The 27568-nt window shown below is 36.8% G+C and overlaps 1 protein-coding gene across 1 annotated transcript in view; it reads left to right on the top strand.

Annotated features, from left to right (window-relative positions):
* The window catches only part of DNAH3 (dynein axonemal heavy chain 3), a 65857-nt gene that overhangs the window by 17558 nt on the left and 20731 nt on the right, over positions 1 to 27568 (top strand). The window contains exons 13-42 of the mRNA XM_049791259.1: positions 73 to 178; positions 772 to 950; positions 2332 to 2516; positions 3822 to 3945; positions 4516 to 4669; positions 6325 to 6469; positions 6751 to 6962; positions 7287 to 7378; positions 7809 to 7923; positions 8483 to 8599; positions 9886 to 10065; positions 11228 to 11364; positions 12061 to 12262; positions 13174 to 13266; positions 13574 to 13684; positions 15552 to 15666; positions 16084 to 16282; positions 17657 to 17765; positions 18046 to 18159; positions 19186 to 19362; positions 20088 to 20179; positions 20600 to 20819; positions 21632 to 21766; positions 23042 to 23153; positions 23701 to 23942; positions 24541 to 24641; positions 24721 to 24826; positions 25357 to 25486; positions 25969 to 26205; positions 26587 to 26690. Of these exons, the coding sequence (XP_049647216.1) occupies positions 73 to 178; positions 772 to 950; positions 2332 to 2516; positions 3822 to 3945; positions 4516 to 4669; positions 6325 to 6469; positions 6751 to 6962; positions 7287 to 7378; positions 7809 to 7923; positions 8483 to 8599; positions 9886 to 10065; positions 11228 to 11364; positions 12061 to 12262; positions 13174 to 13266; positions 13574 to 13684; positions 15552 to 15666; positions 16084 to 16282; positions 17657 to 17765; positions 18046 to 18159; positions 19186 to 19362; positions 20088 to 20179; positions 20600 to 20819; positions 21632 to 21766; positions 23042 to 23153; positions 23701 to 23942; positions 24541 to 24641; positions 24721 to 24826; positions 25357 to 25486; positions 25969 to 26205; positions 26587 to 26690 (4345 nt within the window). The remainder of the gene's footprint in view (positions 1 to 72; positions 179 to 771; positions 951 to 2331; positions 2517 to 3821; positions 3946 to 4515; positions 4670 to 6324; positions 6470 to 6750; positions 6963 to 7286; positions 7379 to 7808; positions 7924 to 8482; positions 8600 to 9885; positions 10066 to 11227; positions 11365 to 12060; positions 12263 to 13173; positions 13267 to 13573; positions 13685 to 15551; positions 15667 to 16083; positions 16283 to 17656; positions 17766 to 18045; positions 18160 to 19185; positions 19363 to 20087; positions 20180 to 20599; positions 20820 to 21631; positions 21767 to 23041; positions 23154 to 23700; positions 23943 to 24540; positions 24642 to 24720; positions 24827 to 25356; positions 25487 to 25968; positions 26206 to 26586; positions 26691 to 27568) is intronic.

Below are 27568 nucleotides of genomic sequence, written 5' to 3'. Positions count from 1 at the left end.
TGATTGTTTCTTATTGTAGAGAATCTTCACATTGGAATCTTAAGTTTGTTTCTGTGATCTTCTGTGTTTAAGGTATTTAAACGTGTACAGGAAATACAGCAATCTTTTGAACAACAATGCACAGCAAGATGTCACAGATTTCTTGAAGGAAGGTCATTCTTTAGAAGCTTTTACAGAGGTAATTTGTAACTGACAACTGCTACATGTTCATACAGCAGCTAACACATCACACTTGACTTCCTAATTTATTACCTAAAGAACTCCTATTCAAATCACTTGTTTTAGCCTTGGGAATAAATACTAGAGAAGCCATTTCAATTTACATACTCCCTTACTGTAGGGCTGCTGTGCAAATGTAGAAGGAGGTTTTTTTATGGCCTCTTTCTATGGGTTTTGTTGGGTCTTAGTAGCTAAGTCTAGTGGAAGGCTGCCCAGAGTATTTGGTGAATCTGCAGCTTACTGGTCTTTTGACTGTCTTGTCCTTAGTCAGGCATGTCTACTTTTCTCTCTGCATTCCTGAGTTAGCCTATGGCTAAATACTTCTTTAGGCAACTTGTGGTATTCCTTAATATGGCACATTACTGTGCAAAGCTTTCAGTCCTGGAATCTGTGGATAGGAGCTGAGCTCTGGAAAGGTAAAAAATAGCTGTTCCTTCTTGTATTTGGAATATATTATCCATTTGCTGGATGGGAACTAATTAGTTGTTTTTTAACATTTTTCATCTATAGATTTTAAGGAAAAATAACCGATGTATTATTTTCCATTTGTAGAAGATTGACAGCTTAACAAAACTGAAAAGAGAGATTGCTTCCATGCATGTCACTGTCCCTCTGGCCATGTTCTGTCTGGATGCTGTACAACTGAATGAGGAACTCTGCAATCGGACCCAAAATCTTAAAGATAGATTGATTGAATTTGAAGTGATGGAAAACAGAGAGTTAAATAGAAGGTACGTGTTGTTAGTATGTGTGGTTCTTGCTGTCTGTGTGGACTGATGCTGTGTATCTGTGGATGAGATAACTTTTATTCATCTGCTGGGTTTTCTAGTGCTGACCAGATGTGTAAGGGCACCAAAGTGGGTATTTAAAATTAACAGGAACAGAAATACTTGTAAATAAATATCTAATTTAGTCTGTACAGCATGTACATAGAGATTAGACTGAAAGTACGCCCTTGTTCTTTCCTCCTTTACTGACCTTCTAGGATTTGGGTTGAGGTCCTTGCTTCCCCTGCTGGTGTCCAGCTAAATCAGCATGAAGAATGTACTATGCAGTTCTGCATTTGTCTTGTCCCTGACTTTTTTTTCATTTTCTTTTTATTTTTCTTGCTCTCCCCCACCCCCCTCCCGGAAAGTAGTAGTCCTGTTGTTATATCTTGGCAAGTTTAAAGAAAGAAAAAAAAAAAGGACCTTGAAAATATAATTTGACTCCAATGTAATGGGATAATCCTGTTTCTGTGAATTAAAAACACCCACACCCCCCACAAACACCAAAAATCCCCCCCCCCCCCCAAAAAAAAAACCCACCCCCACTGTGGAATATTTCCACAGTGAATGGAGAGAGACAATCGCCATAAATAAATTATGTAACCCACTTTTCTAAGAAGCATCTCCAGGTGGAGAAGAAACACAGTCTAGAGGGACCTCTCTGCCTCCACTTACTGTGGAAGGGATCTAGACAACGAGCTTATGCTGAAGACCCAAGATTTGGAAGGCTGGAATTGCTTTAAGTGAACCTATCCTTTGTGTATGGTTGCCGGTTGCATGCCTGCTGTCTGTATAGATAGTTGCAGTACTGAACTGGAATCTGCACAAGAAAGTGTATCACTGGGAAGAAGGAAAATAACAGGATTTCTTCCTTTCTGCATTTTCTGTTCCCATGTACAATGTAAAATAAACTTGATTGTTTCATATTTTTCTCTTTATAACTTTTTTCATACCATGCACTTGATTTTATTGTTGTGGGGTGATTAAGTGAGCTCTTGATTACTGCTTTCAAACATTTCTTTCTGCAGCAGATCGGGTTTTGAAAAGGAAATTCTAAACCTATAGGAAGGAAACTGTTAATATGCTGTTAACTGTAATTTTGAACCAACTTAGCAATCATTCTATTATATATCAGTTCTTGTAAAGATAGTAGGACAATATAACTGGTTGTGCAAAGTAAAAAGGCATCCTTTATAAATGCCTGTCTGCTGTGTATATTCAATCTGAATACTTAATTTATGAAACAATTTAATATTCTTGTTTAAAAGACAAACTTGACTAACAAGATCTTGCATCTCTGTTCACTTATGATCCCAGTGATATGTCTGTTTTCTTTTTATTGTAGAATTTGCAATGAATATAACTTAATTGCAAAGAGAATGAGTGAGGTGCCTCTGAACACTGAAGAGCTAGTGGAATTTGATGCATATTTAAAGACATCCAGTGAAGTTACTGCTTTTAAACTGAGACAGGAGGTCACTGAAGCAGCACATAGACTGGAATTCCTCATGAACTATGGTGATCTTTCATGTATGTTTCAATTACAGAATATAAAAGTCTTCATCTGAAAATATTTACATATAGATATTGGGCTCTGCATGCATAAATGTTCATCTTCTAGAATGCTAATGGAAAGCTCCAAAAGAGAAAGAAAGGAAATAAAAAGAATTTAGTAGAAGCTAAAATGTACCAGTGCAGGAAGGAATGGTTAGAGAAATGGCATACAGCACGACAGTGCTTTTTTCTGTGTTTTAGTGAATGTCTTAGTCATTATCAGATTAATGTCATGTAATCTGGCCAAATAGTGTTACACCTCTACATTATTCAATAAAAAGTCTTCCGTGAAAAACTAAAAAGCCGTGTCATGAAGGCTCTATGACAGCTTTTGGAGAATGTGAGAACTTGCATCTCTGCAGTTGAGTATTAGATCAGTGGAGGCCTTTTGTTGTTTTGCTGTCATGGTTTGCTGTTTTTTATTTTTGGAGGGCTGTTCTCCAAGATGGAAGAAACATCTGTAGAAGTTGCTTTTAGTTTGCACTATTTAAAGCAAAAATGTGCCATTCACAGATGCTGTATGTTACTTACTGTACCTAAAAATGAAGAGCAGTTATATGAAAGCTTACCCATTTTAGTGGCAGGATGATCCTTTCTCCTTAAGCAGAATACACTTTCAGATCAGACAGTGCTAGAAATAACTAGAATATGCCATGTTTATTAGAATTTATTTCTGATAAAAATTAGGATGCCTATGGAAGCCAGGACATCTTTCTGTTATGTTTTGGACTGGAGTGTTTGCATGCACAGTATTTCATAATTACATATTCTTTTTAGCTGGTTTTGTAAGAATGTGTCCTGCAGTTAGTTATAACGAGCTAAGTGCACTGAACAAAATGACAAATACGAAGATGGAGATGCCTGCTCATTGTAGTTGTTATGGTCTAGCTGTGGACTAAAAATGGTTTAAACTTTACTTTTATCCACCTTATGTAGGTATATATATTTAGTTAGGAGTTGTCTGTCTCTGTGTGTAGTTGAACGGAATTGATATTCTGGAATAGCTGTTCTTACTAATTTTCTCTCCCTAGCTAAGATCTTATTCAGAGAATTTCACATTCTTAACTTGATTTTAGAGTTTTGCTATCAAACTTGTTTTAGGGAATGCTTCTCTTTGCAGTGAAGATAATTCAGCCAGCAGCTTGAAATATGTAGCTTCTTAGACAGTTTAATCCTAAATGTAGTTTTAGCTATTTTGCTTACTCTTCACAACAGCCATTCTATTAGATCATTGGTTAAAAGGTATTTTCTTAAAGATGTCTATATATTTTTTTATTTTAGATGATGACATAAACCTGAATAGCACTGTTTTCCATTGGCCTGATCAGATTGAGATAATCTTTGAAAACACTAGAGATCAGTTGTGTAACAGGAGAAATCATGCAGAGATGGTTTTGCTTGAAAGGTATGGTGTTAAAACATTTTCTTTCACTGGGTATTTTTAAAGAAAAGAAAAATCTCATTATCAGTAAAAGGGAGAAAATGTCAAAGAAGGAAAACTTGGAAAGGACCTGAGAAAGTAAGGAAGAAACCTGGTTTATAGTATTATGGAGATTTCAGAAAAATACTGTTGATGAGGGTAGATTAGAATATTCCTATGCTTAAACAGGTCTGAAAGGAGGAATGAAGGATGTTGCTAGAATATTCATAATTTTATCTTGTTATATTGCTTAGTACAGTATTACACATAGTTTTGTTACGTTGTTTTCACTCTTCCTTTATTTCCTCCAGGTAGTAAAAGCAGCAAATGTAAGTAAACAAAATAAATTGGGAGGTTTGAAAATGAACCTTGAATTCTAATCCTGTGAACTGCATAGTATTGCTATAACTGATTAATGGGTTTTCACTGGCATCCATGTTTACTTTAGTATTGAGATCAGATTTCATTTAAGAGTGCCTGTTATAGTTAATAAAATATGAAACCTGAAAAGGAATGAAACAGAACATCATAATACCTTAGCTATCTTTATCTTAGGTGTTCTCAATTTGAGGAAACTCTTGAAGGTTATAATAGAGAAGTAGAAAGCTACAAAAAGCGGGATGTCATGACCATAGAAGAAATGAAGAAGAACGCTGAGAAATTTAAAGAGTTAAATAAGAATCTAGATAATGCAGTAACAGAATTAGAGGTTAGTATTTATTAGTCAAGTATGGAGTGGGTTGCAATGTGCTGGATGAGCAAAAGTTTGGTTCCTGTCCCTGTTTTTTTCAGGGTTCTGGTCATATATTGTCAAGATGCCTTTAAAATTTCCAAATTCACAAACATGGGGCAAATATCTTCTTGCCCCTGTATGCTGAGTCATCCCTACTGCTGAGTTGAAATACTGAATTTCAGTGTTTCCAAGCAGTCAATAGTAGCATGATGCTATCCATGGAAAACAGAATTCTTCTGGCAGAGTTGGCAGGAGCAGAATATTAGGGAGGTGGCATTTTCCCTGAACCACGGTTTGTGCTGCTGGACCTGTGTTTTCAGTCCCTCTCCTTGTCCGCTAATTAAAATCAAATGTTTTTTAGCTGTTTGTATCATTCCAGAACTTGCCTATAGGCATTAAATATGTGTAATATCACAGCAAGGGAAGTGTCAGGTGCTAGAAGGAAACCGAAGACCAAGATTCCTAGATTCTATTCAGGGCTCTCCATCCAGTGTACTGTGTGGTTCTAGGTTGAATAGTTTGTCTCAGCTGTGCTTCTGCTGGGAAATGAGAATGGTTACCTTTGAGAGATTTCACAGGCATTGTGACGCTTAATTAATCTTCTAAATCACAGTGAGACAATGAGATTTCTGCATATATGGAGCCTTAAGGATCAAGATTTTAATTAACTCCCACTCAAAAGAGAAAATTGAACCAATTAAATGAGTTTAGGATTTAGATAAATTGCTGGTCCTACGTTATCAATACTCTTAATCTGATTTAAAGGCATCTAGTATATTTAATTAGTGTGAGTTAACAGCACTGATACGTTGTTATAGGTAGATCAGAATAAGTAATTAAGTTTAAGTTTCTTAATAAATGATCAGAATGAGGGGTGTATGCACACAATATAAATGACATGACAATCAGCTTAGTGAATACACGAAGTTAAAAATTATCTTGGAATGTGGATCTTTATGTTTCTCTGCCTGCATCTCACACTGAATGATTAAAAGTTTTATGGAAGGTCTGTTGGCATTGTAAAAGCACAGACTTGGGACTCAATCTGAATTCAGTGTCTGCATTTCAGACAGCATTTCTCTGTGCTTCACCTCCCTACCTGTAAAATGAAGAAGGCAATACTTTTTTTAAATCTAAATCTTTGCACATGGATTTATACTGTAAGCTCTTTTGGACAAAACCAAAATCTTAACAAGAATAAGCACAGCAGTTAGTATCTGTTTTGATTGGAGCTCCCAGATGTTTCTGTAATAGAAAAAAATAAGCACAAGTAAAAAAACCTCCTACAAGCCTATGTGACTGAGGAGCTTACATCCAGGTTTCAAAGTGGGTTGGTAACTTGTGAGCCTTGGTTTCACTGTATGCCATAGTGCATTATCTATTTCTAAAATAAATACAGATTTTAAAAATTATTTGAGTAGCAAAAGATGCCAACAAATAACTAGGGGAATTTTAAAGAACACAGTTTCCTTATTTACCTAAAATCCACAGGCCTAAATCTAAAAATCTGGCTGGCTTTATGACATGTAAAACAATTGTATTCAATATTACCTATTTAAAAGTTCAAGCAACAGTAGGAATCTTTGATGGAAATCAGACTTTTTAGTTATTTATTTATTTATTCCTTAAAGGCTATTAATAAAGAAGAGGAGTTACTTGAGCGGGAGAAGAGTCAATTTCCTCTACTGCAAACTATAATTGCAAACAAACAACCCTTTGAGCAACTTTGGATAACAGCGTATAATTTCCATACCAAATCTGAGGAATGGATGAATGGTGAGGCTTTGGTGTTCATTTGATGAAAAGTGTAGTTTTCAGTTAATTAAGTAGAAGATGAAAGGGTTGATTAGTTATGAGAAAATAATTTTGAAGAAATAAATGCTGTTAAGCAATGTAAAATACAGTTGTTGACTTGGATTTTGCATTAAGATCATTTTTGTAACACAATGGATTTCCAGTTAAAGGAGAATATTTATAAATACCTGTAAATAAACCACCCTGGGAATCTCCTTGTGCTGATGTGTGTGCTGTGCTTTTTTTCATACTGTTGTATTCAGGATCTCTCCAGGTGTTGAATGCTAATGAAATTACTGAAGAAGTTGGAAATATGTGGAGGACTATGTACAAACTCAGTAAGAGTTTTCCAGATTTGGCTGGGCCTAGAGGCTTAGCAGAAACTATTAAATATAAGCTTGATAAATTTAAACAGCATCTTCCTGTCCTGTCAATTGCCTGCAATCGTGGACTGAAGGAGAGACATTGGGAGCAGGTACTTTAAACTGTGCTTTAACTGTGGGAGTATTCTACCACAGAAACTGACAGTTCAATATACTACTCCATATATTTCATACTGTGAAATACAGTAATAGTTCTGTATTTCACAGTAAGAACATCCTTTATCCTGTCATGTGATAGATCCAGTTTTGAAATTTGTAATGGTACAGGCAGGAGCTTCTTTGAATCACTAATTATGGCAGAAGAGCAAATTAGGGGGTTGCATTAATAGTTCTTTAGCATTTATTTCTTGCTGTTTGAGAAGTCTGTTACAAACATGCCTCTTGATAATAGATTTTATTTTTTACTTTATTTTCAGATTAGTGAAATCGTAGGATGTGAGATCAGGCCTGATGAAACTACTACTCTTAAAAACATATTGGAATTTGGACTCTCAAAATATATTGATCAGTAAGGAGCTTTATTCTCATTTTTTAGACAGTCACTGTATTTCATGTCAGACACCAGACATTAGTTTGTTTGGGGGTTTTTGTGTGCTGTTAGAATGTGCTGTAAAATCAGCTGTGTTTTATCAAGCTATGGGTAGAACTATTGGTTGTTCTTGTAGCACAAAGGCACCAAAAACCAGAGTCTTATTCCTAAACCACTTAATTTGCACATTCAGAATTTTCTGTCTGTGTTTATCTTCAAATTAATATTAATCTCTGTAACTTGGTAAGCCTGAAAGTGCAAAAATATTCCTTGAAATAAGAGTCTATAGTATTATGAACAAATTCATATGAAAGGTAGTCTGACATGCAACTCTAACGACAACTGTTTTTTTTTTTCTCTTCAGCTATGTTGCAAAAACATTTCAAAGATATGTTTCATTTCAATTTAGGCTGGAACCTATTGGAGCAGCTGCGAGTAAGGAGTATTCCTTAGAGAAATCAATAGAGAAAATGAAATTCGAGTGGGTCAATGTGCAGTTCAGTCTGGTGAAGTACAGGGATACTGTGAGTAAACACCAAATCAATATATATTTATTGTTGAAAAAAATTACTTTGATTCTGAATACCAGTTGAGAAATATTAGAGGGAAGTTACTGCTCATTCATTGTGGCATGATGGAAAGTGGTATCATACCCCAGAGCCTAGGCAAATGTCTCCATTATTATATATCTTTGTATTTGGACCTTAGTATCTGGATAACTTGTGATCTCAACATATTCATCCCAACAAATCTGCAAGCCTGAGAGCTTCTCCAGTGTTGTATGGAAAGCTGGACAGTAGTGAAATTTTAATTTGCCCAGAAGAAACAAGAATTACAGTGCAAAAGATTGAGTCAGAAGTCACTAGCACCCCTGGCTAGCTTGCCATTCACAAACAGAGATGTACTGTTGAGATACCGTTTCGTATCTTGAAACATGTTGCAGGATTTCTCAATGCCTTGCTACTTTCGTACCTTCAACCATCATAGAGAAGAGGGAAACGGGAATCTCAATGAGTGTGAGGTTGATGAACGGTCAAATAAAGCAACTGCTATTTGCCTTATCAAAATGTGATGTATTTACAGAACACCAGCATCCTGTCAGCAATTGATGATATCCAGCTTTTGCTGGATGATCATATTGTTAAGACTCAGACAATGCGTGGCTCTCCCTTCATCAAACCAATAGAAGCTGAATGCTGGGTAAGGAAAAGCTGGTTTGATTGAGCTTGCATGTCTCATAATATGCTTTCCCTAAATGCTTTAAGATATTTTGGCATGATAAGAAGTTATATAGTTTTTAATTGTTTCTAAGAACACACATTCATATTTTTCTTCAAGAGCTTTGAATTAATGGTTTCCAGACAAAGTTATGCAAGGCTTGCTTTACAGCTAAGGAAATTGTAAATGCATTGCTAATCTAGTCGTTATAAGCATGGGTTTTTAGTTGAATGTCTTGGGAATGGGTCAGTTGATTTAAACAAATTCTGCTGCATTGTGTAAAAAGACATAGGTCTGTCAGTTGTGGGAGAGAATTTCTTTGTAATTCTCTGGTACGGGCATGATCTATAAGGGTTTCGAAGTCCTTTTTGTTAGCTGTCCTACTACTTTGTAAAGATGTGATCTTTGTTAAAGATGATGAATTTCTAATAGGAAGATATGCAGAAAGCAGAGACTTCTCTCCCGTCAGTATTTAATATCACATTTTCTGGCCTAATAGTGATGATTTGTAAGCAATGCTAAGACCTAAATTCTATCCTTTCCTGAGGACATTAGCCAAATTGTAGGTAAAGCTGAGTTCTGCTTTCCAGTAGAGCTGGTGAAATGAAAGGGAATGATTAATGTAGAGCTATCTTAACAATCTCCATGTACCTCTTGCCCAATAATGAGCAATACAGGCTGGCTGTGTTTTCTCCTTGCAATACATTCCCTTGCATAACCCTTACACTGTAGACTGCCAAAGTCACAAAAGCAATGCTATCTGAAATTCTTTATTCAAAAAGAATCTCTCTCTGGTTTTAAAACTGATTTCTACTGCTAGAGTTGCATGAAATAGCTTTTTTGGTGGGCCAAAGATTGAACTCACTACATATAGGGCCTGTGAACTGACATTTACTCATTCTGCTGAATACCTTGTTAAGCTTTTATCCTTTCACTGATGATAAGATAGAAAGTACACAAGTAGAATTAAAAGAAGATATTCTGGATTGTCGTGCTAGTCATCTCTGCACTTCTTAGGCAGCTCTCTCACAAGTTGCTGTAAAAAGCGCTAGTGAAAGAATACATCTGTTGTTTATAAGAAATATTCAGATGTTTATTAGTGTTGTTTTTTTTAAAATAAAGTTTCTCCCTCTCTTAAAATTGTTCAATTGTTTCTGGTTTGGGGATTTTTTTTCTTTTCTTCGAAGCCAAGCAACTCATGCTCTTTTCCTCAGTGTAGATTAATTCTTGATATAATTTTGCTTAAATATTAAATGTTTTCATTACAGGCTTGGGAGAATAAGCTGTGTTTAATGCAAGATATTCTAGATAGCTGGTTAAAATGTCAGGCAACGTGGTTGTATTTAGAACCAATTTTTAGTTCAGAAGACATTATAGCTCAAATGCCTGAAGAGGGCAGAAAGTTTGGGATTGTGGATTCATACTGGAAGGACATTATGGCACAAGTGGTAAGTGCTCATATTTAATAAATCATGTATTTTTATGCACATCTGGTAACAATTACTACTATCATGAAGATATGCTAACTTTTCTGGAGTTAGGTATTTGTATTTAAGTCATAAGAAGGTATAATATGGAGTGGAACATCCTTTACTAAAGCCCACCAAAACCTACTCTTGCAGTAAAAGTGGTAAATTATATCATTATTTCTTGAGATTTCTGTAAAGGCTGGATATTGTAGGGTGAATTAGAGCTCAAGTAACATTTTAATTCTAAATTTTCTGGCTTTTGTATGGTTAAATGTTCAGAATTAGGTAGAAAGATGACTTATTTGTGCCTTCAGGATCTGCTTCAAAGTGCTCTGACAGTCTGTACAGTCTTCTCTGGATACAATTAGATTTTGCATTAGGCTTTTAAGGCCTTTAGGCCTCACATTATTAGAGCAACTAAATGGTTTTTTTTTGCATATGATTGTTCTCTAATATGTGGTGGCATGGTTATTCAAAACTTTGGTGAATACATACTGGGATGGTAGTGTGTCAGGATAAGATAATGGGGGTAGTAAATGCAATTAGGTATCCTGTTCAGTTCCCTATAACTAAGAAGTTGGGTAAGAGGCCAGATACTTAGTGGTAGTGTGAGCTGAGATGTTTGTCAAAAACATTGGGAGCGTGTGATTGTGTGATAAAAGTGTTGAAATAATCAGTACAACTAAATAGAAGTTGAGACCTGTCCTAACAGCTCAGACTCTGAATCGTTAAGCCTGTTCTGAAATAGGCGTATCCTTTTGAGTTAAGAGGAGTGTTATCAGAAAGAAAAAGATGCCACCTAGATGGCAAGAACAGAGAATAGTTGTGATGGCTCTGTTTGACAGAACTTATTTGTGAATGGAAAAAAATGTAGCAAGCTCAAGACACATGAGCAAGTGCCAAAGATTTTAATTCGTGTGGATGTTTCCTTGTTGCATTATTGTCTGTAAAGTTCAAACTGGTAAAACTGATAGTCTGAAAAGCAAAACTATGAAATAATGCATGCGTATTTAATAACAGGAAGGCACAATACAGAGAAGAATATATAGCTTTTTAGCCTCCTGCAATGTATGTGATTGATGATAACAATTTTGATGTACAAATCTATTGCAACTTTTAGTGGTATTTTGTTTTTACAAAGGTGAAAGACACAAAGGTACTTGTAGCAACTGAACAACCCATGATGTTAGACAGACTTCAGGAAGCAAATACTCTCTTAGAAGACATTCAAAAGGGGTTGAATAGTTACTTGGAGAAGAAAAGATTATTTTTCCCAAGGTAAATTCATTAAACAGGCTTAAGTTAGAGACAAAAACCCATGAGGTCTTTCAAACCATTTCTACTGAACTGAAAAGTCTCATTCTGTAAACACATGGGGCACAGTCCCATGCAACAAAAAATGAAAACCTGTTCTTTTCTCCAAACATCATTAATTTTCTTCAGCTCCAGTTAAATTTGCAGTGCCAGGGGGTGGGGAGGCAAAATCTTTCTACCACAGTGTAAACTTATGATTAGAAAGACATTATCACTTACAGGGCATTTTTGAAGGAACTTGCTACCTTCCCATGTCTGTCTGACTTGCAATTTCGTCTCTGCCCTACCCTCTACAGTAGTGCAGACGTGGGTGATACGTAGGAGTTATATATGATTATGATGAACAGGATTCTATGTTTTTACAAGGTACTTATTGGCTTCATAGATATATCTGGTCTTTCCTGCGTGAGTTTGAGAATGCTTCTTTCTTTGTCTGCGTAAAAGGATGGTCATAATGAAATTTGGAAAAAGCAGGTGTGATAAGCTTTATAATGTTAAAAATTACTTATGAAAAGGGATTTCAGATAATAATTTCCTCTCTGTTATACTAGTGTCTTAAGCAACACTAAAACCAATTACATCTATCTTGCATTAATAGATTATTAATGACAATTTTCATGATTGGAAAGTGCATGTTCATTAATTGTATTTTTCTAACAGATTCTTTTTCCTATCTAATGATGAGCTGCTTGAAATATTGTCTGAAACAAAGGATCCTCTTCGAGTACAACCACATTTAAAGAAGTGTTTTGAAGGAATTGCTGAACTGGAGTTCACAGAAGATCTGGAGATCGTAGGCATGATCAGTTCAGAGAAAGAAATTGTTCCTTTCATAGATAAAATCTATCCAGTGAATGCAAAAGTAATTTTTTTTAACTATATGATATTAAATTATTACTTTGCCTAAAGTGTATGTTTTTGGGGGAATGAGGTTTAAAACATTTAGGATCAGATCATGAAAGGTGTTGAGGAAGTGAGAGTGCAGACTGGTATTCTAGAACAAAAAGGATTTCCTACAAAAAGGAGTAATACATACCAATTTGGGGGTAAGTTTCTCTAGGCACTTTTCTGCAGCTTTATGTTTCTACTACTTTTAAGATGTAGATAGATAGATAAGAGAGAGAGAGAGAGCTACACACACCACCCCCCCTATATAAAGCTCTCTATATACATATGTATGTAACATTGCACAGCATGGCTGAAACAGAGAGGAATGAGGGACGTTATGATTGGCTGGCAGTGAAGACTCAGAGCATTAGTTCAAAAGGGATCTGAGTAGAAATAGTAACATTACAAGTTTTGAAAAGTATCTCAGTTCCATCTTTTTCTGCTATTCTCAATGTGAAGGTATGGAGCTGAATTGCTGTATGGTAACCAAAAAGAGATGAAAGGTGTGGCATGTTGTGAGTTACAGATGCCCCTTTTCCCTTAATCATCCAGGAACAAAACATGCCCTGTGTTAAAATGACCAAGCTTAAATGATAATGCAATCTGTGATCTGCGTTTTTTGTTTTTGCTTATATGAAACATACACAGCTGTTTCTTCAGCTGGATTGTCTTTAGAGTTGGCTTGATATACCTGCCTTCAGACAGTGTTAAACTGCAGTATTGCCTGTCAGAATTTGGGAAATTGCAACCTTTCTTCCTCCTGTATACCACACCCAGATCAGAAGAAAGCATATTTAAGTCTAACACATTTCAGAGAATTTGTCCTTTAAGAGGAGTATAATCGGGAAATGTGTATTGACTCTTAACTGTTTTTCTTTTTTGAAGGGCATGGTAGAAAAATGGCTTTTGCAAGTAGAGGAAATTATGCTGGCCAGTCTAAGACAAGTTATTCAAGATGGCATAAGAGGATATAACAAGGTAATTTTTCCTGAATTATAGTACAAAATAGATTTCACAAGCAACTGTACATGAACAGGTTGCTGAAGTTCTTAACCAGGGAAACATGTTTGAAGCTAAGTGGAATCCAGCTCTCCTTGTTCAGTAGTACCAGTCTGCAGTTATAACTCTGAATTTCTTGAAGAAAAAGTATTAAAGCTTTCCATGCTGATTCTCATTTATTTACAGCATGAGATGAAAGAAATTTGGGAAGAGCAATTGTTATCAGTGCCATAATATAATATGTTTATATGACTTCCTGTGTTTGGAATGGATCTTCTTTTTTAAGGTTCCTCGGAAAACATGGGTACTTCAGTGGCCTGGACAAGTGGTTATTTGTGTTTCATCCATTTACTGGACAGAAGAAGTGTCTGAGGCTATAAGGAAAGGAACTTTACTAGTAAGATTTTCTTCTACCATTCTATTTCTAAGCACTAAACTCTGATTAATTAATAAAAAGCTCCTTCTATAGCAAAGAAGATCCTCTGTCAACAACATATTACAACTTACTCATGCAGTGTGCTTTGTTTTCTATTTCCTTTTTTCTTGTGTCTTAGCAGGGGCTTGTTTTCGTTTACTTTGATGTGTATCAGAAGAAATCACACCGAAGGAAATTGTATTTGTTTATGGGTGATACTGGTGTAATGTACCAAACAAAAAGTCACAGACAGTTGTTAAACACTATGTATTTTTATTTCTAACTCCTGTCTTTACATGTGAAGCCCCAGGGAAATGTGCAGGCAGAATCTACCCTTACAGAATGGCGCAGTTATTTGTCTGGTTATTACTAGATTCTCCTGGTGATAAAGGTGCAGCAGCCAAGTTTGTTATTTCATACAAGAGACTTTTCTTATGTTTGTAGTGCCTCTGTCATCACAACAGTTTTAAGTATCACTTCACTGAGGCTAATCAAATGCATACTCAAGTAATGGAAATAATTTCTGATTAATTCAGTGGGCTTTTGTCTGATCCTAATTGAGCTAGGTGGATGAGGATTTATTTGGGGATTCATTCTGCCAACAGTGTTTGGGCTGCTTTTTATATGTGGAAATAGAAAAGTTCTAATAAACATCACATCAAATACTACATTTTAATATTAGCTCTGTTTCTGTATCCTTACTGAATATCTTGGGTTTAACTTGCCTGTGTTGTTTAATACCAGTTGAAGATCTTATGCCACATATCCAGTCAGAACTGAAAATATTTATACTTTCAAACAAAATATCTTGAACAATCCATAGATTAAGAAAAATTAGAAGGAATCACAGAACTGTGGATCACAGAATATAAGGGACCTCTTGACATCATGTAGTCCAATCCTGTTTAAAGCAGGGCCAACTAAACCAGGTTGCTAATGGACTTGCTCCAGTATGCCCATGCCTCTCTTCTATGGGGGAGCTGAAGAGTGACACAGCACTTCAGATGTGGTGTCTGACTAGAGGGGAAGGATCACCTCCCTTGATCTGCTGGTAATGTTCTTCCTAATGCAGCCAAGGATGCTGTTGCCCTTCTTTGCCTCAAGGACACATTGATGGCTTATGTTTGGCTTGGTGTCCACCAGCAGGTCCTGTTCTTCAGAGCTGCTTTCCAGCTGGTTGGCTACCAGTGTGTACTGGCACATGGGGGTTATTCCTTCCCAGATACAGGACTTTCCCCTTTGTTGAACTTCATGAGGTTCCTGTCGGCCTATTACTCCGGTTTGTTGAAGTCCATCTGAATGGCAGCACACCCATCTGGTCTATCAACCACTCCTCCCAGTTTTGTATCATCTGCAAACTTGCTGAGGGTGCCCTCTGTCCTGTTGTCTAAGTCACTAATGAAGACTTCATTAATCTTTCATTTCATTAAACTTTTTCATGTAATAATGAGAATATAATTTAAAATGTTTATAGTAAACTTAGGAGAATCTTAGATTTCTATTAGTTTTATTAATTTACAACTTACTACTAATTTACAGACGAAATCTAATCCAAATTAACCCAACAGAGAGAATCTGCTCATGTCCTATCGTGGAATTCTGTCATTTTTATTAGGAAGAAAGATTAAGACTTATGCTTATGCTACTTTCAGGCCATAAAGCTTTTTGAAGTGTTCATAGTAAAATAAAATGCCAGTATATGAAAGAGAATTTTAAATGTTTGTGTAGTACCCAGACTTCCATTATTATGTTTTGTTGGAAAATCTGTCTCCAATGACTGCACCCATGGGAGCTTAGGAACTGCTAGCTACAGTATTACATTAGTGCTTGTGTTCTGTTCCTGTGACAGGATTTCTTGGAGAAGAGCAATCTACAAATTGAGGACATTGTTGAGTTAGTGAGAGGAAAGCTGTCTAGTGGAGCCCGGCTGACACTTGGAGCTCTTACTGTCATTGATGTGCATGGTAAATCTGCAGTTGCTGGTACTCTTGTTACATCTGGGGCAGTGCTGCTATTGTTAGTTGGGTGAACTACTTGAAAGAGGCAGCTAAAATGCTTTCTCTAACTTCAGACAATCTTTACAGAGTTATTGCACAGAGTTACAGAGTTATTGTCTTTGGGCAAATGAAGATTGCTCAGTCCTGCACAACTCTCTCCTGTCTACTTAGAGCAGGCACTGGAATCTAGATCAAATTAAGCTGATTGCCTATGCAAAACAGGTGCAGATTCCTTTCTAACATCAAAGCCAGCCTACTACTCTAAATGTTGATTTACTCTTACATAGCTATAAGTAAATGTTAGTTTACTTATACTTTGTTTTAAGTAAACTAACACAGTAGAAGTGTTTAGATTTTTCAGATAATCTGTCTCTTACTCTGCAGCTCGTGATGTGGTTGCAAAATTGGTTGAAGACAAAATCACAGATCTGAATGACTTCCAGTGGATTTCTCAGCTGAGATACTACTGGGAAGAGGAGGATGTAATAGTGCGAATGATAACAACAGAAGCCAAATATGGTTATGAGTACCTGGGCAATTCTCCACGTCTGGTTATAACACCACTAACAGATCGATGTTATAGGTAAAGCCATGTTGTCTATGAATAAAGTTTTCTTTTTTTTTTCATTTACTTTCATTTGTTATGATTAATAGCAGGAACCTCAGCAGCTAAGATTTTCTTGTAGGTTTTGGAGGCAAATCTTATATAGCTTCTTTGCCCAAATATGGTAAAATATTTACAATGCGTAGGTTTCTACACCAGTAGAGTAATAGTCTCTGTTGTATCAAATAATGTGCGTCTGAAGAGAGCTGGCAACTCATGGTACTGGAACTGTAAAGAACTCTATAGTAGCATTGGTCCATTAATTTCTTTGAAATAAGACATACAGGAATGGTATGCCTGCCTGTAAAATAAATGAGGTAATTATAAAGCCCTTCGATGTTTGAATGCAGTTAGCTTCATGTTCCTCCGCTTGCTTGCAAGAGGTGGAAATGGAAACACTTCATCCCCTAAGGTTGAAATATTCAAAGACATTTGGTATTTCACTTCTGGTGAGCCCTGGAGACACAGGTCATCTCAGCAGGTAATTTTAGCTCTAAGGTTTAAAGAACTTTGTTCTGTAGTATCTCCAGGCAAATATATGGTGAGGATGTAAAGATTTTACTGCAGCACTGAGCTGTGAACTCACCATCTTGTAGAAGGCACTTGTGGTAAAGTGCCTATGTTAATGCCTATGCTGGCAAATGCTTAATCTTTTGGCATTCACAGTGGTGTTGAAAGAGCCACATCGCTGCTGCATTAGCTGTAAACTGGGGTTGTTGTCATTAGGATTAGCTCAATCTAAACTAAAACTGTACAGTCAGCTGTGCCAGATGTAGTTTCAGTGCAAGCAATAAGACTCTACTCCGCACAACTTAACAACTGCTTTTGGTGGCAAAGCCTTTGAATGAGGCTTTTGTAAAATAATCAGATTACTCCAGTGTTAACAGGGATTTCATTTTTAGTATGAAAACCACTTGGAGAGCAATGTGATTTCCAGGTTTATGGAAATAACCTTTATGCTTTCTCAGCCATCTCTAAAGATTGACTTCATTTATAAAGCCAGCTTCAAGCTCTTGTCATGAGTATCACTTGATGAAAATGTGTGTTTTTGCAAACTCTGCCATTTGCTTATGGCACTGTGCATTTCCTTGTGCAATTGAGGATATACAGGATGGATGCATGTAATAAAAAGCCTTGACATTCCTTGTAGGCCAAGTAGGTGAATGTGAGCTTCCACAATTGGGAATCGGTTATGAGACAATACTGTTTTTTTTAGGGCAATCTGCAAAGTCAATAGGGAACAAGTAAATTGTCTCCAGGGGAACTTGTATAGGAAAATACTCATCCACCCCTTCAGAAACAATCTGCCATTAAAGATTACTATTTCTAATGCCTGTGTTCTTGTTTATATAGGACATTAATGGGTGCCTTGAAATTAAATCTTGGTGGTGCTCCAGAAGGACCTGCTGGTACTGGCAAAACAGAAACAACAAAAGATCTAGCAAAAGCACTAGCTAAGCAGGTGCCAAAATACCACCTTCTTTTCTTTGCATTGTTTATGTTTGGATATGTAGATACTTCTTGAAATGCCATTCTTAAGCAAGTACTGCTTGTTCTGTACCTATTTGTTATTCACAGAAATTGTTGGTAAGAAGCACACATTTAGGACTGTGTCTATATGGCATCCTGGTGTTGTAATCCAAAATTAGCAATAATAATCCTTTCCAATTTTAGATGCTAAGAATTTTGTAGTGCACTTTGTGTTAATACTGAGAGATGCTCTCTGTGTGTTTTTGTTGTAGTGTGTGGTCTTTAATTGCTCCGATGGTCTCGATTACAAGGCAATGGGCAAGTTCTTTAAGGGGCTGGCACAATCTGGTGCATGGTCCTGCTTTGATGAGTTCAATAGAATTGAGGTAACATTTTAACTTGGACAAATAAAATGATAAAGCTTTAATTTAAGATACAATAAGTTTTAGATTTAGACATGACAGCATTATTGCCAATTTTCTACTTTCATTTGTGGTACAGCCTCTTTGTTTTGATAATCACTGACACAGAAATAGGTACTCAGCAGCCTGCTGTAGGAGCACATGCTATGTGTGCTATGTTGCAGAAGTCTTGTGTTCTGGATTAGTTTACCTGAAAAAATTGTTCCTGTGCAATTTTTTCTTTTGTATGTGACACTTATTTGTTGGGAAAGAACTGTCCTTCTCTTCTTGAGAAATCAAACTACAGCTGTGGGACAGCATTTGTCTATGTTCAGCACAAGACAGACAAATCCCCATGGAGGGATTCCTGTGATGACTAGCTGACTGTTGCTAACTGAGTGACCTGGTTAACTAGCTGTGTAACCAGACACATCTAATCCCCTCCTTGGTCTTATTCTGATTATTTTATTTTTTTTTAATTTGGTCACTAATGACTTTGGATAAGTTTTATTGTTATTTTGATGGAGTTAGATTTAAGTAAATACTAGTGCTGTAACTTGTTTTTTAATGAATTCAAGTGTTAGCATTCTTGTTTTCCAATATTCTGTTAACTTGATACTTTGAAGCACTGAGGATTGGCGCTAGGCTGAATCAGTCTTTCTGAAGAGCCTAAATTCTTTGTCATCTGAGGTGAAAGGAAAGTGCTTTTGGAGGCCTCCAGAGGGAGTTCCTGTCCACCTAACTTACATGTCTACGTTCAGGTAGATGATATTTCCCTGTGGAGGTTTTTAGAAGCCTCTGCTGATCTGTCTACATTGGTTGAATAGGGAATGGTGGCACTGACTTCCAGAGGATTGCTTCAATAGACAGCTAATATTTAGGCTCAGTTATCAGACACAGGGTGATTTTCACCTGGAGGAATGTAAATATAGCCATCAAAATATATAAACAAAAACATTTGATATTGTCTCCTAGTGTCTTATGTTTTCCAATCTGTTCTGTCTGTATTAGGTTGAAGTATTATCTGTAGTTGCCCAACAAATACTTAGCATACAGCAAGCTATTATTCGCAAACTCAGAAAATTCATCTTTGAAGGGACAGAGATCTCTCTTAATCCTGCCTGTGCTGTGTTTATCACGATGAATCCTGGGTATGCTGGACGGGCCGAGCTGCCTGATAATCTGAAGGTAAATCTCAAATCCTGGTTTCCTGTAGAAATTAAACAGAATTTGCAACTTCTGGTCTACTGTAATAAGAAAAGGAAGGCAGAAATCAAATAATATACTGATAACCCATTCAAGTGTATTCTGCTGTGCTTTTTGCTAAGCTTTAGTAAGTGTTTAGGATTATACAAAATGCACAGATGAAAGGTCTCAGTCTAACCATACTGATACTAGTTCACAACTTTAACTGTGCTCCAAGTGGAAATTCTCCTGGTTTACGATGGCTTGGCGATCTAAATCCCAGTTTAAATTTATTATAACTTTGCAAGTTGCTGAGACACTGCAGAGAGACTGATGTGGTCCTACTTCTTCTCCTAGATTTGCCACAATTTTTTGCATGACCTTTTACAAGACATTAACCCCACCATGTGCTATTTTGTCTATTATGAAAGTGAGTGAATGACGTGTCCCTTTTCCTCTATTAATAGTTCTTTAGGATTGTGACTCTTTCTAAACATTTGTTCCCATAGTGCTTAGCACAGACCTATTGAACCTATTGATAATATCACAGTTCCTGTAACAATTCTAATGCAGTGTCATAGCTTTCGGATGATTCCTAAAGTAATGAAAATGGAATACAGAGTACAGAAGTTAATGAATTTATGGAGAGTTACTATTCTTACAGAACAAGTGCAAGTTTATTACCATATTCTGTAGTCTAAGCTTATGTCTTGCCTTTTTTCTTACAGGCACTGTTTCGAACAGTTGCCATGATGGTTCCAGATTATGCTTTGATTGGAGAAATTTCACTTTATTCAATGGGATTTTTGGACTCTCGGAGGTAAGACATGCTGAATTTTCCCTCAATTGAGTCTGATATACCTCATTCCTCTATAAGTCGTATATGTGTGTTTGAGGCATATAATTCTGGAAGGCTGTACATGTTCTGTTTCTCCAGAAAGTACTTCTTAACCTCCTGCTTTATCATAAATTATCATTTACCACGTCATGTTGACAGATAGGCACCTCTTCACAGGATCATTTGGAAAATGTATCGTAATATCAAACAGAATTTCAAAATGGCACACACATTCTCTGGCATGGCATAATCTACAGTTTTGCTTCTTATGTGTTTTGGGCCATCTTATCAGCTGATATGTCTGACAATCACTGCAGTTACTTTTTGTATATAGGTACTTAAATTATTTTCCTTGCATGGTGAGATATTTTCATTCTACATGTGATATTTTAATACCCACAGTCTTGCCCAGAAAATTGTTGCCACTTACCGTTTGTGCTCTGAGCAGCTGTCATCTCAGCATCACTATGACTATGGAATGCGTGCTGTTAAATCTGCCCTGACAGCAGCAGGAAACTTAAAACTGAAGTACCCAACTGAAAATGAAAGCGTATTGTTACTTCGGGCTTTGCTGGATGTTAACTTGGCCAAATTTTTGGCACAGGATGTGCCATTGTTTCAGGTAAGTTATCATGTTGGTGTGTTTAAATTTTGTGATGATGAGGTCTGTTATAAGAACCTACAGAAACAGGTCATTATCTTAATTTAGAACAGTTTGATCTAGATGCTGCCATATTAGTGTGGAGTTATTTCAGTCCACTGATCTGGATGCACTCTTTGGTTCTGTTAGTGTTATTTTGAAAAACAAACTTTCAGTAGTGGCTTTCAAGTTATTCTGTAAAATGTTTTATAAGATACCTTGCTAAAAGTCACCTTGAGCTGTTTCATTTGTGGAAACCATTCTTTGAAGTTTGCATTTTGGCTTTGTGTTGTAAAAGAGATGTGGACAACTAAATTTGAAGTCAAAATGAAAACAATGAAGTTTCTGTTTGCATACTGCTTTAACAGAAAATAAAGACTATGCTAAACTACAGAGCAATCAATATTAAAGACCTAAAAGCTAGGGTACAAGGACACACAGAATCATTGCTCTGAAATTTCAGAACACACACCCTTCTATTTAATCACTGAAATTCTTTCAACCACTTTCACATCCTTTCCTGTAATACTTTTTGGGGAAAATTTGCAGCAGGTTAAGCCTCCTTTTATAATACCAGTATGTGTATGAAACATTCAGGCACTCGTTTGTCACATGCATACAGAATACTTTCATGGCTACAGTTTGCCTGGAAGTTAGTTTTGTCCAGCTGAGGACATTTCCTCTTAAGCTCCTGTTAGCTGTGTGAATATTGGTTTACTTGTAGAGTTTTATGCTTTGGGCATAAAAGTTTTCCCTTTCGTAATCTGTGTTTAAATACTGTCTTTCCTTAACAGGGCATCATATCTGACCTGTTTCCTGGAGTGGTTCTTCCTACACCTGACTGTGACCTGCTTGTCCAGGCACTAACTGAAAATATAAAAAAAATGGATCTTCAACCAGTTCCATGGTTCCTTGGAAAAATTACTCAGGTTTATTTTCACATACTTACTTCTGGGGAAGAAAAGTATAGGAGCAGAAACATTCTTCATTCATTGTCTGTCTGTGTCATGAATGAATAGCTAATAGTTTCCATGATCAATTAATAGAATATTGCTAACAGCATGTTTTTACTGAGTAAAAGTCATGGAGTAGAAGCATGCTTTACTCATAGTGATTTTTTAATTCAGCCAGCCTGTGAAGGAGCTAACCTGTGCAGCCACGTCTTAGGTCTTATGGTTCATGATAAAGATTAAACTGAATCTTATACTAGCTGAGGCAGTGTAGCCTAGTGAACAGAACTCTGGAATGGAAATCAGGCTTTCTTCCCAGATCTGCCCACAGTCTGCTTGAGAAGTCTTGAAAGGGGTGACATTTCTCACCCTTGCTTATGCTTCACATTCAGCTCTGTGTTCCCATTGTCTCCTATTTACTACTATTAGTGACCTTTTAAAGAATGCTTAACTTTTTTCTTTCCTTGTGAGTAGTACAGCCTAGTGACAGTGTAATGGCAAGGGCAAAAATGCATGGCCTGGGCCAGCATCATGAGGGACCCCTCCAACAGCAGTTCAGACTTTATGGCTTATGTACAGATTTTGCTTATGCTGGTTTGCAATCCATGCTTTATCTTTCATTTAAATAGAGGTAGTATTAACTGGTTAGGAATTTAAGCTAAATCAGAAAATATCAGCCTTACCTGAGATTTAAAAAAAAAAGAAAATCTTCTTAAGGCTTCTTCTTACAGGTCTATTTGAAGGTGTTCTCTTTGCAAGCTTTGACTTGAGTTCTGGCAAGATCTTGTGGGATAGCTGAAGAAGTTACCACCCTTGCAGTTCAACGTCAGCCTCTGTGGGCCCAGTCATATGACAGATCCTCAGAACTGTAGTTTCAATCCCTTTGTGTTAGCTTCATTGGTAACCATTGATTTCAGTTCAGGCTTTTACACTGGGCTGTAGTCTACAGTGTCTGGTTAGTGCACTCACACCCTGTACAATGATGCTGTTACAGCTGAGAGATGATATTTAGCAAGGAGGAAGGGGGGATGTCTGGGGGCAATGACTTATTAAATTACATCAGCGAGAATTGCCATAATAATATGACTGCCTTCTGATTTGGGTTAATGCTTTGGTCAGCCTTAATAGAGTGCAGATACTTGGCTGATATTTTGTCCTGTCGCACCTGAGTGCAGGAGAAATACCTCTAGTTTTATACACATAATGCTTGCTTTTGTACTGTATTAAAGAGTCAATGTTTTGTCACTGGTACAGATATACGAAATGATGCTGGTGCGCCATGGTTTCATGATTGTTGGAGATCCGTTGAGTGGGAAGACCTGTGCATACAAAGTGCTAGCTGGAGCCCTTGGCGATTTGTGCGCAGGTAACATTGTTCAGCCACAAACTTCTCACTCAATGAAGTTAATTCTATGACTAAAGTTTTTCCTTTGCAGAGATATGCTCAGGATGTTAATTGTCTTATATTCTGTTTTCTCAACTAGAAGGTTTCTGTTCATTGAACTATTTTTGTCTGGTATATTTGTCTGGAATTATTTTTGTCTGCATTTACGGGAATAGTAAAACATACTAATTTGTTTATGCTTCTATGAATTTTGTTAAGCATTGTATTTGTGCATAATATTCTTGAAAAAACTAGCTCTGATAGGGAGATTGTAAGTAGCTCCCATAAACTTATAAAATCTATTCTGCTCTGCTTTTTTTCTTTTTTTCATGTGCTTTTGCACATAGGACTCTGTACTTTCCTTGTACAAGTAACAGAAGTTCTTATTTACTGCTACCTCGATGCCAAATGTGTGGGGTTTTTTTTGCCTTGGGCAGCTAAAGTAGGATCCTCAGGAATCTTCTTGTTATGTACTTCAGTTGTTCAATGTTCACTGTTCTTAAGCTCATCTGTTTGTCTTTTTACACAGCAAAATCCATGGATGAATTTGCTGTTGAATACAAAGTTATTAACCCCAAAGCAATTACTATGGGGCAGCTGTATGGCAGTTTTGATCCTGTAAGCCATGAGTGGACAGATGGAGTTCTTGCAAATGCCTTCAGAGAACAAGCATCTTCTACCACAGACGATCGGAAGTGGATTATTTTTGATGGTCCAGTGGATGCAGTTTGGATAGAGAACATGAACACTGTGCTGGATGATAATAAAAAGGTAGCCTAACTTTTGCCAGTAACCTTGTCCTTGAATATACATACTTTATTTTAGTAGTAGCAATATTTTTACTATGGTAGTCAAAGGAAGTGTGAGGCTGAGAAAAAGCTGATGTGCTTAAAAGCATTGCTTTTCCCCCCAATTGTATGAGTTGGTTTAGTAGATGATACTAAGCTATAACTTCTCCCTAGAAGCCTTGTCTTGCTCCTACTTTATTGAAATGAGGTTGCTCAGTGAGGCTTTTTTATTGACCCTTTTAGGAAACTGAAATATGTAAACTCAGTTCTGTAACTGCAAACTGAACTTGCTTAAATTACTTAGTGAATAAATTAACTAAAAAAAAGCTGCAGGTCATAACTGCTTTTCCTTGCAGAATTATTTAAAGTTAGAGCATTGTTCTCTGTGTCACTGCAAGCCATTACAGTAACACATGGAAAAGTTGAGACGAGGCCAGAAAATAAGAGTTATGGGAACATGAATGAGTGAATGAGGAGTGACACTAAGTAGAGTGTTCAGTGATTTTATGACAGGCATTGCTTTGACTGGATGATCAGCACTGACATGACTAGATCATGTTTACATGATGTTTTTCTTCTAGTTATGCTTAATGAGTGGTGAAATAATACAGATGAATTCAAAAATGAGTTTAATCTTTGAGCCAGCAGACTTAGAGGAAGCATCTCCAGCAACGGTCAGCAGGTAATGTGAAAGCATTCAAACTTGGAACTGTCCCACCTTGCACATTGATTCCTGTACCATAGTTGTTTGTTCTTTCCAGGTGTGGTATGATCTATATGGACCCACAACAGTTAGGTTGGAAGCCACTGAAGGATTCCTACATGAATACACTGCCTCCAAACCTGCAGGAAGAACACCGAGAGCTGGTGCGAGACTTAATTTTTTTACATAGCTCTAATTTAGAAGATTAACTTTAAGGTGATGTTCACAGTTTGCCAGCTTGTAGGCAGGAATGCAGAATCAAACTTTTTGAAGTACTTTCATGATTTAGAGGGTCCGAGATCTAGAGGCTGTTGTAAATTAGTTTGTAACAATTAATGTCAAATGTTGTTGCAAGGAAAGTGCATGAGAGCTGGAGATGCTGTGAGTACTAGGAATGGAATGTGGGAAATACTGAAAGACTCAAAATGTTTTGAACTCATCCTTCTTCTAAGACATCTAGAGTTTAGCATGAGAAATGCTCTGTTGCAGAAGCAACTTGTGTTCACTATCAGATAATGGTGGTGTGACTTTGTGATCACTTAAGTACTGCCTCACACAGGTCCTTTCCTGATCCTCCCTCTGCAGACTTGGAGAATTTCTGATGCCTTATGTTTTATTGAGAGAGAATTGAGGGACAGTGGGAAATGTGGCAACTCCTGTATAGTTTTAAAGCCATTTCCTTTTCTCCTGGCAGGTCAATGACATGTTTATGTGGCTAGTCCAGCCCTGTTTAGATTTTATTCACCTTCATTGCAAAGCCATTGTACAAACATCGTCTATTCATCTGAGTTACAGCTTGATGAAACTCTTTACTTGTCTGCTTGGTAAGTACCCTAAGCCTTATTCTTTTTATTTCAATTTTTCTTGTTTTCCTGCTGAGTCTCATAACAAGATGCATATTATCAGATGCAAGGGAATACCAAAGAAATTCCTTTACTGTTGAGATCCTACAACACAAGTCCTTTCTCACTGACTGGTGTTAATAATAGTGCTTTGACTAGCATACAGAGCTTTCATATTTGGACACTGGTGTCATTACAAAACTGAACATGATCTTGTAAGTCCATACTTTTGCTTGCTGTTTGCTAGCATCCAAAGAAAAGAATTAGGACCTTTTGTAAATATTTTTGTCTCAATTATTTTTATTTGTAAACAGTATTTTACACAGACAAGATTCTCACTCTGTAGATTTGGCTTTGTTCCAATGCTCCAAGTTTGTGTCGAAATACTTTTGCAAAAATGCATTTTGAATTGGGATTTATGGTTAATACTGGAATTTAACTAAAATTCAAAATATGTGTTTTAGATGAAATAAAACAATCAGAGGAAGAGGAGAAGGAAAGCATGTCTAGTCAGCAAATCATCTTGTGGCTGCAGGGGCTTTTCCTTTTTGCTTTGGTTTGGACAGTTGGTGGGATCATCGATGCAGATAGCAGAAAGAAATTTGATTTGTTTTACCGCAACTTGCTACTGGGAATGAATAATGAACACCCACGCCCTAAAAGTGTGAAGCTTACCAGAAACAATATCTTCCCAGAAAAAGGTGCTTCTTCATAACTGTACTTGCCTGGCCTTTTATAAAGCAATAGGAAAACTCAGCGCTGTAGGGGAGATAGAGTGCTTGGCAGATGTTAAGTCTGCAGCAGAGCCACCATCTGCCAAGCCTTGGGCTGCACAGTTGGGTTCTCTTTCTTGGCTCTTTTAACCAGGAGTAGCATATGCCTCATTTTGTACTCAAACCATGTACCTGAATCTGACCTAAAATAATTTTGTGATGATAATGGCAGTAGCAGGGGAAGGGTATCTTGTGTACTAGAAAGCCTTCATGATCTCACAGTGTTGGATGTCTCACACTAAAATGATTGAAATTTATTTTTATTCTTTAATCAGTGGGCTTTCCTATGTTGTGTTTTTCAATTAACAGGGAGTGTTTATGACTTCTATTTTTACAAGCATGGCAGTGGGCAGTGGAACATGTGGATGGAGTACATCACAAAAGAAGAGCAAGTTATCTCTCCAGGGGCTAAGGTTCACATTGATATCTTTCATTATAGAAAATAATTATTTGACAAAATAATTTAGAGGTATAAGTCAACTATGTTAGCTAGCTTTGATTCTACTATATCAGGCTGTTTAATGTTTGATCTGCAACATTTCATTAATCTCTGTAGGCTCCTTTTCATGCTTATGTCTTAATTCTGGTACCATCAGTATTGAAAGTTTGGCACTGCAGGTGAACATGGAGACCTGAGGTTGGCTGATGGTTAAAATTTTGGTTCTGCTTTTGTCTCTGTAATAGCATCTGATGTTGGAGAAATCACGGTAGGAAAAAGACAAAGCCTGAATTTCCATTCCTTCATTTTTGTTTTCTGTCGTTGATATCATGATATAGTATGAGCTAATCAGAGAAAGCAATTGACGAGACTTACTACTTCTTTGGGATATGGAGAGCAGTACTGAGAGTCCTGGATCCCCTCCATTTCCAAATAGGGTCACTCACATTTTGATGCCAGCTGTGAACTCAAGGGAAGTGTAGCACAGCAGAGATCTCCAAAAAGTACCTATTCTGCAGATGAAATTTCAGGATAAATGAAGTGATGTTTGTTCAGCTTTTTATTCCATTGTAGTTGTGACCGTCTTCTCTATTAAGTACATGAGAGATGTAAGATTACATTTCATTCTGCTGTCTAAAATTGCTAATGATAAGTGGAAGATGAGGAAGAGAAAAAATTTTTGATAGCACTTTTCCTTTCCCTTTGCACAGTAGAGGAACAGAATTAAGTCATACTTAACCCTGCAGTTCTTCTTTCAGGCTTTATTTGGTGTCCATGAACCATAATATAGATAATACCAGTTATGCTATTTACTGTGTAAACACTGAACAAGAAGTGGGGCCAAATGATCTA

The sequence above is a fragment of the Accipiter gentilis genome, chromosome 33 (assembly GCF_929443795.1).
Source record: "Accipiter gentilis chromosome 33, bAccGen1.1, whole genome shotgun sequence".
Taxonomy (NCBI): domain Eukaryota; kingdom Metazoa; phylum Chordata; class Aves; order Accipitriformes; family Accipitridae; genus Astur; species Astur gentilis.
The sequence above is the reverse complement of the archived record's forward strand: the minus strand, read 5'-3'. Positions and strand labels throughout refer to the sequence as shown.